The sequence below is a fragment of the Staurois parvus genome, unplaced genomic scaffold (genome assembly GCF_062004578.1).
Source record: "Staurois parvus isolate SC_StPar_1 unplaced genomic scaffold, SC_StPar_1.0 ptg000704l, whole genome shotgun sequence".
Lineage (NCBI taxonomy): Eukaryota > Metazoa > Chordata > Amphibia > Anura > Ranidae > Staurois > Staurois parvus.
Window position 1 is genome coordinate 6,591,824 of NW_028318500.1, and position 15,570 is coordinate 6,607,393.

General features: G+C 42.2%; 1 protein-coding gene across 1 annotated transcript in view; it reads right to left on the reverse strand.

The window, feature by feature from the left end:
• Window positions 1-2,369: 2,369 nt before the first annotated feature.
• Window positions 2,370-15,570, reverse strand: part of DCST2 (DC-STAMP domain containing 2) — a 58,788-nt gene continuing 45,587 nt past the window's right edge. Inside the window, exons 10-14 of the mRNA XM_089653166.1 lie at window positions 13,976-14,076; window positions 11,286-11,416; window positions 8,999-9,205; window positions 3,032-3,265; window positions 2,370-2,544 (exon numbers count right to left, since the gene is read on the reverse strand). Coding sequence (XP_089509292.1) covers window positions 2,370-2,544; window positions 3,032-3,265; window positions 8,999-9,205; window positions 11,286-11,416; window positions 13,976-14,076 — 848 coding nt within the window. The remainder of the gene's footprint in view (window positions 2,545-3,031; window positions 3,266-8,998; window positions 9,206-11,285; window positions 11,417-13,975; window positions 14,077-15,570) is intronic.

Here is a 15,570-nt window from a genome sequence, read left to right on the forward strand (position 1 = left end):
AGCGGGAGGAGACGATGGGCCGTGAGGTCACCAGGCTTTTTTTTTTTTCTTTTTTGCCACTCCAACCCTCTTGCCGCTCCCTCTATGGTACTTCCTCCTGAGTCTTCCAAGGCAGTCTGGCTATAGACTGGAGCTGCGCTTTCGAAAGGAAGCATGTGACCTCAATGCCACCATTTTTTAATGAACTTTAATTTAACAAACAACCAATGGCTGCAGACTGGAGCTCCACTCGACAGAAAATATGTGACCTCCACTCTACTTTTTTTTTTTTTTATGAACTTTAACAAACAACCAATAGACCCAACTCAAGGAAGTGGAGGTCACATGTTTCCTGTCAGGTGCATTTCCCAAGGGTATCCCTCTGCAGACTGGAGCTCCACTTTTGACAGGAAATATGTGACTTCACAGTTTAACTCTTTCGCTGCCAGATCCATTTTTGCTCTTTTTTTTTTTTTGCACACATTTAAAAATCGTTGTAGGTCTGAAGATTACGCGAGACCCCCAATAATAAACTTCAGTACCCTATATTTTGATTAGGTGACGCTGCAAAAGCCCCCTATAGGTCATCAGTTTGGTTTTGCGGAGGAGATCTGGTGCTAAAAATATTCTCACTCCATCATGCATGGTGATTTGTAACATGTATATTGCAATTGACATTTTCAAGAGTAGGCGCCCCTCCCCCCCCCCCCCCCAACGTGTATGTTTATGTTCTTATGTGCATATATGCAGGGGTGGGAGGGCCTGCAAAATTTTTTTTTGGGACGGGGTATTTTATGTGTTTGGGAGTAAATTCATTTTTTTGCTTAACTTTTTTTCATCACATAGGAGACACAAAGTCCCCTGTGTGATGATTTTTAGGTGACAGGTTCTCTTTAATGAGACATGCAGGGTCTAAAAGACCCTGCATGTCTCCTCTGGGCTCCACTGGATGTATTGCAATGCAGAGCGCATTGCAATACATCTCTTCCCGGCTATTCTAGCCGGGGAAAGTGACAGTTGACTTGGAAAAGACGTCATACATGTTGCTTTCTGGGTCACAGCAAGAAGGGGTTGAGAGCAGACATTTGTCCGCTCTCCTCCCTCACCTCCTCCCACCACAGGGCCAATCAGCGTTGTCCAGAGGATCAGGGGTTATGCATACTCATAGGACAATCGGGGGAGAATGAAAACTCCTACAAACTTTAACTAGTGCTCTGCTGGTCACTGGTAAAAGTCACAAGACTACTCTAACTGTTGAAGAGAAAAGGTATTTAGAAGTTTATATTTAATAAAACAATTGCATTTCCATGTTCTGTGTACCGTGGGAAACCAGATATAGTGAATGCAGGGTCCTGGGTTTAGTAACACTTTAATGTTGTCTCTCTTTTTATACACTTTATTTGGGTTTGAGAGTCAGCAATATTGAACCTATAATTTGTATTTATAGCATAGTTTATGGCCACTTATTAGTTTTTTATATATACTGAGCTGGTTTGTTCAACCGGTGTATGGGATATATGTGTTTTTGTGTTCTGGGGCGCATTTTCAATGTTTGGAGCGCAGTTAGCACCTTTGGTCTATGTTGGCCCCATTAGAACCCCTTTCACTTCCTGTCCATGGGTGCGGTTCCGGTGATTGGACAGCACAGTGATCCAGGGGGAAGGTCCTTCAGGTCTCTATATATACTGTGTGATACTGCTCGCCAGTCATGCCCCTGGCGATGCTGTTTTGATGACGAAACGCATAAGGTGAAGTCACGGCATGTGATGGCATCTTGTAGGTTAGAAACACTGTATTGACATGCTGTCTTTTATCATGCTGAATGAATGTACATTACTGTGAATACATTTTGTTTTTTATTTTTACTAGACTACGAGCTGGCATTCTTCTCTTTTGTGATGTCTGTTGCCCAGAGAAAGTCTTGGTTTTTAAGAGCTTGAAATCAGGAGAACATGGAGAATCAGGTGAAAGTGAATCATTTGAGAAGTCTTACTTGGGAGTCTGCTTTATATTGTTTGGGTCTGATAACTGCACTATTTGACCAATCCTTCAGTTGGTCAGATCCTTTGGAAAGAAGTTGCGTGATTGGGTGGATATTCAAGGATTCTTCTGTCTTTGTTTCTTCTTTCCAAACACCAGCACTTGGAGACTTATGTGGGCTTCGCATGGACTATGTGGACCTATGTGGACTTCGCTTTTGCACCATGCAGTTTCATGCACCCGAAAATGTCCTGCATTTTCAGGTGCCTGGAGGTGCCAATAAAATTATTGGCACCCAAGAGCAGCACATTTTGTCTAAATATGAACGTATTCTAAAAGTTGAACTTAGCCTTTAAGGGGCTTCCTTTAGTCTTCTTCGTCTCCTCTGGTGGGTTTTTATCATGAGGCATTTATGATAGTCCAGATTCACTCTCCGGTTCCCTGATCCCACTTCTGTAGCCTTCAGGTAATACAAGCCGTCGGGGGATGAGATCTGGAGGCTCTCGGTATTCTTCAGGAGCTGGCCAGTCTTCTTTCTCTGAATCGCTGGATTCCAGTCTGTACTGGTATTCGTAGTCTGTGACTCTGTAATACGAAAATTAAAATGTGATATTAGTAATGACCCCAAACTACCTTTAGACTATGTTCTATAATAGGCTTTCTCAACCAGGGTTGCTCCAGTTCAAAGTTCCCCAAGCAGTGAGCAATGACAGATTGATCTTCCACCCTCCCATCAAAATTTCCTGCAGAGGTTATTAGAGGGGTTCCCAAGCAGTGAGCAATGGCAAGGGTTCCTCTGGGGTAAAAATATTGGGAAAAGCTACTATATGTGACTAAATGTTTTTTCCAAGGCTTCTCTATAAGATATACATACTATACAACAGGCTTTCTCAACCAAGGTTCCTCCAGAGATTGTTGGAAGATCCCCGAGCAGTGAGCAATGGCAAACTAATCATCACCCACCCATAAAAATTATTTCAAGGGTTCCTCTGGGGTAAAAAGGTTGAGAAAGCCTACTATACTACTATATGACAACATTTTTTTCCAAGGCTGCTCTATAAGATATACTTACTCAGACTCCAATCCAGATCCATGTTCAGTGAAGCCCGAGCTTTCCTCATCACTGTCCTGCTGCCTGGCCTCAATGTATTTCTGGACTATTTCCGCTTCCACTCCCCGTTTTTTAACAATGTTCTTCAGGCGCTTCTTCAGGGCCACCTTCATCTTCCTCTTCTCGGCCCTCTTTCTTCTCAGGTTCTTCATTGCCTCGACCCAAAGCTCAAGCTGCTCATCATCACTGGAGTCTCTAAGGAATCACAAAAAATAGAGCACTGAAGCAAGAAAAAAACAAATACTTCAAATTTTGCTTTTACCACTTGCCCTCCTGAGGATTTACCCCCCCCCCCTTCCTGACCATGCCTCTTTTTGCTGTTCGGCGCTGCACTATTTCAACTGATAATTGTGCGGTCATGCAATGCTGTACCCAAATGAAATTTATGTCCTATTTTTCACTCAAATGGAGCTTTCTTTCGGTGGTATTTGATCACCTGTGCGCTTTTTATTTTTCGCACTATAAACAAAAAAAGATCGAAAATTTTGAAGAAAAATTATATTTTTTACTTTCGGCTATAAAAAATATATAGTAAACTATATATAGTTAGTCATAAATTTAGGCCAAAAGGTATTCTGCTACTGTATTTGCCAGCATATAAGACGACTGGGCGTATAAGACGACCCCCAACATTTCCACTCAAAATATAGAGTTTGTTATATACTCGCCGTATAAGACTACCCCCTCTTCCGCACACCTTCCACACACCAAATAAAACGTAAAAGAACATCAGATTTGATTTCAACATCTTAATTTATATTCGCAATATACCCCTGTGTGCATTTATTGTTACCGGTTTCACATGAGTGCCATTAGTATTAGTGCCACTACAGTACCTGTCATTGTCACCATTGTACGCGACCGCAGCGCCTCCGGCCAGTCCCTGCATCTCCCTGTAATTGGCACTAGTGCGCATGTGCGAGCTCTGCATAGACAAGGGGCGGGCCGGAGCGCCGCTGCTTCCCGCCGAGCAGAAAAGGCTGGCACTCCCGTATCGCTGCTGATGCTCGCCGCAGCCACGCTGTAGAATGAGGTGGGCGGGCGGGCATCGGGAGGCCACTATGGCAGCTATATCTATCCCAACTGAAGTGCACCCGGCGTATAAGACGACCCCCCCACTTGGAGGCATGTTTTCAAGGGCAAAAAAGTCGTCTTATACGCCGGCAAATACGGTATATGTTTTTGGTAAAAAAATCCCAATAAGTGTATATTGATTGCTTTGTTTGAAAGTTATAGTGTCTACAAACTATGGTATAGATACTGCAATTTACGCCATTTTGTGCTATACAGTGCTGCACTAGTTTAACGGACAATTGCGCAGTCATGCAATGTGGTACATAAATGAAATTTATGTCCTTGTTTTCATACAAATAGAGCTTTCTTTTGGTGGTATTTGATCACCTGTACACTTTTTATTTTTGGTGCTATAAACAAAAAAAGACCAAACATTTTGCTTTGTGTGAAAGTTTAAGCATCTACAAACTATGGGATAGATAATGGAATTTACACAGCTTTTACTTTCTGACTGACCATAATTTCTTGAGGTGCTAAAATACCAGAACAGTACAAACACCCCCAAATGACCCCTTTTCGGAAAGTTGACACCATAAGATATCTGCTGAGAGGCATATTGAGTCCATGGAAGATTTATTTTTTTCCACAAGTTTTTGGAAAATGACAAAAACATTTTTTTTTTACACAAAGTTATCATTTAAATTATATATTTCTCATACAAGCCATGGGTATATGTGGAATTACACCAGAAAATACATTATACTACTTCTACTGAGTATGTTATACCACATGTGTGAGACTTTTTGGGAGCCTAGCCACATACAGGAGCCAGAAATCCAATGGCTACTTTGAAAGCCTGAAGGTGCATAACTTCCTCAGTTCACTTCCTCACTACCTATCACAGTTTCTGAGGCCCTGAAATGCCAGGACAGCAACACCCCCCCCCCAAATGACCCCTTTTTGGAAAGTAGACACCCCAAGGAATTTAAAAAGAGGCATGATGAGTATTTTGCAGATCTCATTTTTTCTCACAAGGTTTTGAAATATAAAAAAAGAAAAGAAAAAAATCTGTTTTTGTTTTCTTTCTTCATTTTCCAAAAACTTGTGGCAACAAACAAGATCTGCAAAATACTCACCATGCTTCTTATCAAATTCCATGGGGTGTCTACTTTAAAAAAAATGGGTCATTTGGGGAGGGGGGGGGAGGGTTGGTGCTATCCTGGCATTTCAGGGCCTCTGAAACTGTGATAGGTAGTCAGGAAGTGTAATGAGGAAATAAAGCCCTTTAAAAGCCTGAAGGTGTTTATTGGATTTTGGGGTCTTGTACTTGGCTAGACTGCCAAAAAGTCTCTCACATTTGGTACCCCCATACTCGGGAGAAGTAGAAGAATGTATTTTGGGGAGTAATTCCACATATACCCATGGAATGTGTGAGCAATAAATCATTTAAGTGATAATTTTGTGTAAGAAAAAAAAAAAAATTTTTTTTGTCATTTTCCAAAAAATTGTGGTTAAAAAATAAATTCTTCTATTGACTCAACATGCCTCTCATCAAATAGTTTGGGGTGTCTACTTTCCAAAAAGGGGTAATTTTGGGGGGTGGGGGCATTTTATGACCAGCCTTAGAAGTTTACGCCACACATCATTCACTCTTCTAACCACCTGAAGACCAAGCCTTTTCTGACACTTTTTGTTCACATGAAACAAATCAGTATTTTTTTCTAGGAATTTACTTTGAACCCCCAAACATTATATATATTTTTTAAAGCAGACTCCCTAGTGAATAAAATAGTGGGTGCTGCAATTTTATATGTCACATAGTATTCGTGCAGCGATTTTTCAAATGGAATTTTTTTTTAAAAATACACTTTATTTACTTTTAATGCACAAAAACACAATAAATTGGCCAATTATTTGGTAAAATGATGATGGTATACCGAGTAAATAGATACCAAACATAACATGCTTTAAAACTGCGCATGCCCCGTGCAATGGCGACAAACTGCATACATTTTTAAAAAACCATAGTCAATGCTTTAAAAGCCTTTACAAGCTACTATTTTATATTTACAGAGGAGGTCTAGTGCTAAAATTACTGCCCTTGATCTGACGTTAGGGGCGATACCTTACATGCATGGTGCAACCTCTGTTTACATACCGGCACAGGGTCAGGACGAGGGTGCTTTTTTTAAAGTTATTTTGATTTTTTAAATTATTTTTACACTGTCCCTTTCATTTTTTTTATCACTTTTAATGCTATCACAGGGAATGCAAATATCCCCTATAACTTCAATGGGCATTGTCATATATTCTTTATTGAGAAATCTGTGGTCTATCAGACTTTAGATATCTCCTCTGCCCTTACATTATCTAATAAAACCAAGATCAGTGTGATCAGAAGCTTCCCCAATTTACAAATGGCACTGTTTATATCCTGTAAAACTGAAGTGATGAAATGCTCGTAGCTTCCGATTTCTTAGACTATAGAGATGATTGGCACCATTCCAGCCTCCAATCAGCTCTATGGTCAGCTAGCAGAAACACCATCTGCATTCTCAGGTTCCCCCGATGGCACGGAACTGCCCGACAAGGCTGTGGAATGCAGCGGGGGAGGGGGGGCATCATCTCCCACTGCTTGTAAAAGCAATCCTGCAGCTAATTAGCCACTAGGATTGCTTTTACATGAAAGCCGATTGCCGGCTGAAAAAATGATGCCAGGATGATGCCTGCAGCTGTAGGCATTATCCTGGTATAACCATTCAAAGTCTAGTGATGTACCAGTATGTCGCTGGTCCTTGTTGGGTATATATGCTATGTTTTTTTTTTTTTCATGTAGTCTGTGGGCTGAATGAAAAAAAGGGAAGAAATCTCTGCCAGAAAAAGTGTGTGGTATGCCCACCATTAGAATATACCACCCTGCTTCCACCCACTTCGAATGGTGGGCAAACATTAGGTTGCACGGTGCCACATGCGCCAATTCCAAGATTATACAAATGTCTAATTAGTGGCAAGCTTGAATAAAAATTGTCCAAGTATAAGTGGTACCCTATATGGAAAAAGGATGACACCAATTCCCAAACTATCTTGCCACTGCTCCCCACCTTTTCCCTCGTAAATCTGAAACTTATATGTATAGCCCGTCTCACAGGTCTTATACATCTTGACTCCATATCTAGCACGCTTGCTGGGGAGAAATTGTTTGAATGCAAGGCAGCCAGAAAAATTAATGAGGGACTCATCAACGCAGCTGTTTTGCTGGGGAGTATAGACATCTGCAAATTTTAGATTAAGGTGATTTACGAGGGGCCAAATTTTGTGGAGCATGAAAATTCAGGGTAACCCGAGGACGACAGAGTGTGTTATCGTTGAAATGCATAAAACAGATTATACTCTCATATCTTCGTCTGGCCATGGCAGCAGAGAACACAGGCACATGATGAATCGGGTCTGTGGACCAATACAACCGCAATTCATTTTTTAGTAATGCCCATGTTGAGGGTTAGGCCCCAAAAAATGTAAATTTGGAAACCGTAATGGGTTTCCATGCGAATGGTCTAGCAAGGTTTGAATTTGGGTAGGCGGCGATAAATTGCTGTGCATATAAATTTCTTTAATCCACAATCAATGCATATAGATCTACCGTGAAAAACAGCTCCAAAAAATCAAGGGGAGTAGTTAATTTGCTGTTTCCACCTGAATTCCGGGTTGGGCAGCAGTGAATGGGGGAAGTACGGGTGCTGCAGAATTTGTGGGCTGCCAATTGGGATTTTCAAGCACATCCGGAAGGATACTAGGGGCTCTACGGGCCTGTGTGCGAATTCTTGGTGGTTGCGGGACAATACTTGTGCTCGCCATCGCACCAGCTTGTACTGCACTTATGGCACTCACCCCGTAACCATGTGATACTGCAGTGCTGGTATGTGAAAGACTAGAATGTACTAGGCTATGGTGCTCGCTAGTTCACCAAATGGTAGAGTGGCACTAGTACTGGCACTCTGCTGCATATGAGAGTCATCAAACTTTACCGGCAAGTGCTAGCAGAGATCAGGCCTGATTCTGTGTGCAATGTATCAAGTGGCCGTGACCTATTGACACTGCACTTGCTGGGGGAGAAGGGGGGGGTAAGCGTAGGGGCTAAACTCAGGTGCTGGCAGGTGCGGGGGCTGATCCCTTTAACGCTGTGTCTTTGGGGACGCTATACTAATGTGAACGCTGGTATAGTGCTACTCTGATCAAAGATATTGATCCATTCAGACACTATACTAGCAATGGATGTTTATTGTGTATGTGAGCGTGTTCCTGGCAATCATTAAACATGTTCAGTAAAAAAATTAAAAAATCGAATTTCATCATAAATTTCGGCCAAAATGTATTCTTGACATGCTTTTGCTAAAAAAAATCCCAATATATATATATATACTAATGATGGCGGCGATCAGCAACTTATGGCGGCAATCAGTGACTTATAGCAGGATTGCGGGGCTAAAAAAAGCACTGACACTGTACTAATGGCACTGGGCAGGAATGGGTTAACATTTGGGGGCAAAGGGTTAACTGTGTGATGGGAGTGTTTTACTAGGGGACGGGTGTTCTTCACTGTAAGCACACTGTTCTGGATGGCTGTGCACAGTCATCCAGAGCAGTGTGCCCAAACCAACAGGGAGCAGGACTGTTGGTAAACAAAGCAGCCCAGTGGGCAATCACCTGTGGCCGCGAATGGTGGTGAGGGTAGGGCGCGTGCGTGGCTCGCTCATGCACCCTACCCGGAAATGCAAAATTCCGTTCATATATGTGATTTTGTGCACAGGGGCCGCCCAGTAGCAGTATATCTGCTATAGGGTGGTCCTTAAGCAGTTAATAATGTCAGATATGTGATGAATCTCAGTGTGCTAAAACTAGAAAGACAAAACTTACAGTTCCTCCTCGATGTCCTCTTTGTAGGCCAATGGACCCATACAGATGACGCAGATGTTATGTAGGATCACAGAGCAGGCTGGGCAGTACAGACCTTTGCAGCCGTTGGTAACGCAGGGGACAAAGTCCTCACTGGTGGAAGATGTAGTCATTTTGGCACATGCCATGCAATACTGTTCCGTTTTTCCGAAAAACATTGTCAGGAAGCTAAATCCAGGAATCCAATAGAAAGAAGAACATGTTAGTCATATTCTCTAACAGGGGCGGAAATACAGTATACACTGTTCAAAAAAATTAAAGGAACACTTTTTAATCAGAGTATAGCATCAAATCAAGTAAGCTCCTGGCATATTGATCTGGTCAGTTAAGTAGCAGAGGGGGTTGTTAATCAGTTTCAGCTGCTTTGCTGTTAATGAAATTAATTAGATGGGCAACAATGAGATGACCCCCAAAATAGGCATGGTTTTACAGGTGGAGGCCACTGGCATTTTTTTCCCTACTCATCTTTTCTGACTGTTTTTCACTGGTTTTGCATTTAGCTAGGGTCAGTGTCACTACTGGTAGCATGAGGTGATACCTGGACCTTACAGAGGTTGCACAGGCAGTCCAACTGCTCCAGGATGCCACATCAATATGTGCCATTGCCAGAAGGTTTGCTGTGTCTCCCAACACAGTCTCAAGAGCATGGAGGAGATTCCAGGAGACAGGCAATTACTCTAGGAAAACTGGAGAGGGACGAAGAAAGTCCTTAACCCATCAGCAGGACCAGTATCTGCTCATTTGTGCAAGGAGGAACAGGATGAGCACTGCCAGAGCCCTACAAAATGACCTCCAGCAGGCCACTGGTGTGAATGCCTCTGACCATACAATCAGAAACAGACTTCATGAGGGTGGCCTGAGGGCCCGACCTCATCTAGCGGGCCATGTGCTCACTGCCCGGTACCATAGCGCTCGATTAGCATTTGCCATTGAACACCAGAATTGGCAGGTCTGCCACTGGCGCCCTGTGCTTTTCACAGATGAGAGCAGGTTCACCCTAAGCACATGTGACAGACGTGAAAGGGTCTGGAGAAGCCGTGGAGAACATTATGCTGCCTGTAACATCATTCAGCATGAACGTTTTGGTGGTGGGTCAGTGATGGTCTGGGGAGGCATATCCATGGAGGGACACACAGACTTCTACATGCTAGACAATGACACCCTGACTGCCATTAGGTATCAGGATGAAATCCTTGGACCCATTGTCAGATCCTACGCTAGTGCAGTGGGTCCTGGGTTCCTCCTGGTGCACAGCAATGCCCAGCCTCATGTGGCAAGAGTATGCAGGCAGTTCCTGGAGGATGGAGGAATTGATACCAATGAATAGCCCCCACGCTCACCTGACTTAAATCCAGTAGAACACCTCTGGGATATCTTGTTTTGGTCCATCCAACGCTGCCAGGCTGCACCTCAGACTGTCCATGAGCTCAGTGATGTCCTGGTCCAGATCTGGGAGGAAATACCCCAGGACACCATTTGTCATTTCATTAGGAGACGAGATGCTGTCAGGCATGCATACAACACGTTGGGGCCATACAAACTACTGAGTACCTTTTTGAGCTGCTGCAATGAAATTTCAGAAAAATGGACTAGCCTGCTGCATCATGTTTTCACCTTGATTTTCTTTGAATTCAGTCCTCTGTTGGTTGATAATTTTCATTTCCATCAAATGATGGGGCATCCATACATTCCTAACACATTACCCAGTCCATATCAGTATAGATATCCAGCATGATATTTTTCCCCATTGAGATCTGTGTTTTCAAAGTGTTCCTTTAATTTGTTTGAGCAGTGTATTAAAGGATAAAAATAAGAGCACATTTTTTTGCAGGTTAATAAAATATGCATTTATTATTTTTTGTTGAAGGAGCCTTTAAAGCACTGCATCAGCGATCAGCAAGTCAGATATACTGCAGACCTGTCAGTATATCTTCTTGTCCATACGGGATGTACAGACAAGCAGATATACTGACAGGAAGAATCAATGAACTACCACAGCGCTCACAGTACCGTGGTAGTTTATTGAGAACTACAAGCCGACAGCCTCAAAGACTGTCAGGACTCGTAGTTTTCTCATTCACAGAGCACTGTAAATAAGTGATACAGCTGGGTGGGCATAGCTCCGCACGCCCATGTTTTTTAAAAATTTTGACAGCTGGGAGGGAGGAGATAAGAATATGGGTGTAAAAAGTTATGAAAAGTGAATTTATCCTTTAAGTTACATAGCAGTACAGGAAATGAGAATTACGGTGCTGCAAGGATCATCAGGATATTCAAGTGGCTCTCATCTTCAATGTTTCTTCGTACGTTCTTCTTCAAGGCTGTTTCGAGATTCATCCTCTGGGTGAGTAGGTTGTTGAATAAAAAGCATATCCGTTCCTAAAAGAATAAAAAATGTTTTTAATAAAAAGTCAACTCTAGTCATGACTAAATATAAAGCCAGAATCTGCTGCAAAGTTTCTTACTTTACAGGTAACATCAGTTCCTGTAGCAGGCTGACATTGCTAAGTTTCTGCCTTGCAATTAGTAGAAGCATTGTCAGCCTGCCATTTGGCCATTGGGCTGAAAATTGGGTTTAACAGATAGGAAGCCCAACAGTCAACGATGCTGCTAATCGAGCAGAGCTTGCAAACAAAGTGCTGTTACTGGCAGGCTCTCCAAGAAGGAAACTTTTCAAAAGATTCATCTTAAAAAAAAAATCCTAATACAACTGTATACAGTTGGCAAGATGTCAAATACATTTGCATACACTTTAAGGTAGAGCTTGGCAGCGGTGGCCCTCCAAGCTGTTGTGGAACTACATGTCCTATTTGCCTCTGGGAGTAACTGTCAGTCTTCCCATCATGCCTCTGCTTTGGGACTCATTCTTGTAACTGTCAGTCTTGCAATGCCTCATGGGACATGTAGTTCCACAACAGTTTGAGGGCTGCGGTTGCCCACCTCTGCAGGCCTATAAAGGGCACCCATAATTATAACAGTTCTTTCCCTTACAAATGCCTTAAAAAACACCCAACCCTCGTCAGTATCTTCCCTGATACATCAAGAGGCTCAGATTGGCCATATGACAATCATGGCATATACCAGAAGGGCTAAAGTATCTGGGAATATTGTGTATCTACTATGGGCGGCCTCAATTGATGTTTTATTAAAAAAAAAAAAAAACACATCAAAACTCAATATTACCAAAACATGTCCTGAAATGTATGCTTAGCCAAAGCTTTTTAAAATATTTTAGCAAATTTAATTTTCATTTGCTAATTTAATTTTAAATTTGAGTAAATTTTATTTATTTTTTTATTTTGAGTAAATATCATTTTTATTTTTTAATAAATGGAGGAACCAGTTTGCTGTGCAATACTGGTTGAAGAGTAACCAAACAATACTGTGTCACCAGAAATGGTGGAGTTTCTCACAAGCCCACCAGATGTGGAGCATCGTGTCTACTTCTGTGCTGCATCTCCAGCATGTGTTTGGTATTGCAGGGTAAGTGGAAGGAGGAGGAGTAAGTCTGTTTGGAGCCAACGAAGTCACTTCTAACTTGGATAACTAGTAGGATCCTGGAGTGATCCAAACGGCTTTTTGGCCCCTGCGGGTCGCAGGGGGAAGGTGAGGGGGCACGCTAGCTACTATAGGATTCTCACCCATCACCAGCACTTACAAGTTGTGCATGCTGTTTTGAGTTCCACATGGTCAAAACTGTTCTGCTTGTGGACATTTATCACTATTTACTACCAGTGTGTGTTGCAAGCACTATATTGAAGATATTATTTGCACGTGTATTATAATCACCTATACAGTGATATATATCTCACCATAAGGAATCACCGAGTGCTATAATCACCGAATATCTTTATTTGTTTATTGTATAAATATTTTAATTGGTTCACAATAAGGTTAAACACTTTTGGATATATGTTTTAATTTTAGCAGCGCTACACCATACACACATCAATTTATCATTTATCCATCAAAAAGGAGAGGATCAGGTGTTAGCGGCAGCTCAGTAGAAGAAATTGAAGATAGCTGCGCAGGAGTTTTATACCGTTTGTATATATCCTTTTTTGTTGTTGTTGTCTTTGCCCCATTTTGGAGATTTCCCTTTACTTGCTGTCCCAGAAATACAACAGGAAGTGAGAAGAAATCTCTACAAAGCAGGGGAAGTCAACCTCTTAGACAAGTATCTCCAATGGGAGATTTCCCAACATCTCATGTTCTGGTGACAAGTATAATACTTCAGACTTCCTATTACTTTCTGTCTTGGTGACAATGGTCACATCAGTACAAATAGGATGAAGCACTAACGGAGATAATAAAAACCAGTAGGTGGTCCTAACTCCTTCCTGCTTTATCCTGAACTTAAAGTGGTTGTAAATGCTCAAGGTTTTTTACCTTCATGCATTTAATGCATGAAGATAAAAAACCTTCTGTGTGCAGCAATGCCCCCAGTCCCCTCAATACTTACCTGAGCCCCATCGTGATCCAGCGATGTGAACAACAGCCTCGGCTGTCCCGGGTCTCTGCCTCCTCATTGGCTGAGACAGCAAGCGGGAGCTATTGGCTCCCTCTACTGTCAATCACAGCCAGTCAGTTAATGAGGAGGAAGAGGGGGCAGGGCCAAGCCATGGCTCTATATGTGAATGGACACATGGAGCAGAGGGTGCCCCCAAAACAAGCTGCTTGCTGTAGGGGCACCCGACAGGAGGGAAGGGCCAGGAGAGCCTGCGAGGGACCTGAGAAGAGGAGGATCCAGGCTGCTGTGTGCAAAACCACTGCACGCAGCAGGTAGGTATAAACATGCTTGTTATTCTCCTTTAAAAGTGAATATACACATTAAATAACAGGACTGCTTTGTACTCCTATTCTGCCTTGGACACTGCTGAAGTTATAAACAGAACATGACATTGGCCTGAAGAATAAACTGATGATTGGAAAACTTACCTGCTCCCGTTGAGGAAAGTAACATGCACAAATAGTCCGTTTCAGCCTGTGGATGTACACTCCAAAGAAAGACGCGAAGAAGGCGAAAATGTACAAGCCACCTGTGAATCGAGAATGAATAGAAGACAGTTAGTCATACTTGCTTATGTTTTTTGAAGACACCTATGGTGATGGGCTTATATTAGAGGAAGCATAATTAATCACCTAGACCATCCATTCTCAACCAGAGTTCCATGAAACCCTAGGGTTCCTCTAGTGGTTGCTAGGGGGTTCCTTGATCTGTGGCTAATTGACCTCCCCTTTCATGGTTCTTGCATAGTCCAGGGGCCAACATCACATGGCAGAGTCATGACACCAGTGCTCCTTTTAGCTAAGGGGGAACCCCTGGTGATGAGCTTATTTTAGAGGAAGAACAATTGGTCCCCCTAAACCAACCATTCTCAACCAGGGTCCTTGAAACCCTGGAACCCTAGAGTTTCTCCAGTGGTTGCTAGGGGTTTCTGGGTCCATGGCTTACTGACCTCCCCTTTCATGGCCCCTGCATAGTCCAGGGGCCAACATTGCATTGCCGAGTCATGACACCAGTGCTCTTCTTAGATAAGAGGGGCACCTCCGGTGATGAGCTTATATTAGGGGAAGAACAAGCGATCCCCCCAAACCAACCATTCTCAACCAGGGTTCCATGGAACCCTAGTGTTCCTCCAGTGGTTGCTAGGGGTTTTTGGATCCATGGCTAACTGACCACCCCTTTCATGGCTCCTGCATAGTCCAGTAGCCAACACTGCATTACCAAGTGTAATAAGTGGTTAGCCTTAAAACTTAAAAGTTCCTATGTTTATTCTTTCAGATATGCTGATGTGGTACAATAATTTCAGACAAACTCGTAAAATAATAAAATAATTTACTTAGCATGGTTAAAAGAGGTATTACAGATGATAAAAATAGATACAGCATTGTTGCACACCAGGGGAGGTTTTGCAACTTCTTCTTTCAAAGTTTCTGGAAGTGACAGTCCTTGATCCATACTTCAATATGAATCAAATCCCCAACTAACTCTTTCTATTACAAGCATTTATATAGTGGTTCAAAAACTCATCAAAACTGGTTTGAGCCACACCACAGAATGAAAAGGTCAAAGGTTCACAACTCCCCACAGGATAATGAGGCCATATGTCTTAGTATACATGAGGCCATATGTTTCAGTATACACTAGACATATTTTATATATATATATATATATATATATATATATATATTTATATATATATATACACAGTTAGGTCCATATATATTTGGACACAGGTAGTTTTTTTAGGTATTTACCAAAACATATAGTTATATAATGGATATGGGCTGAAAGTGCAGACTCTCAGGTTTAATTTGGGGGTATGCATATCCAAATTGGAGGAAGGGTTTAGGAATTACAGCTCTTAAGAGTAGCCATCCTCCCTTTTTCAAGGGAGCAAAAGTAAGTGGACAATTGAATCAAAAGCTGTTTCATGGCCAGGTGTGGGCTACTCCTTCGTTATTTCTTGATCAATTAAGCAGGTAAAAAGTCTGGAGTGGATTCTAAGTGTGGTATTTGCATTTGGAAT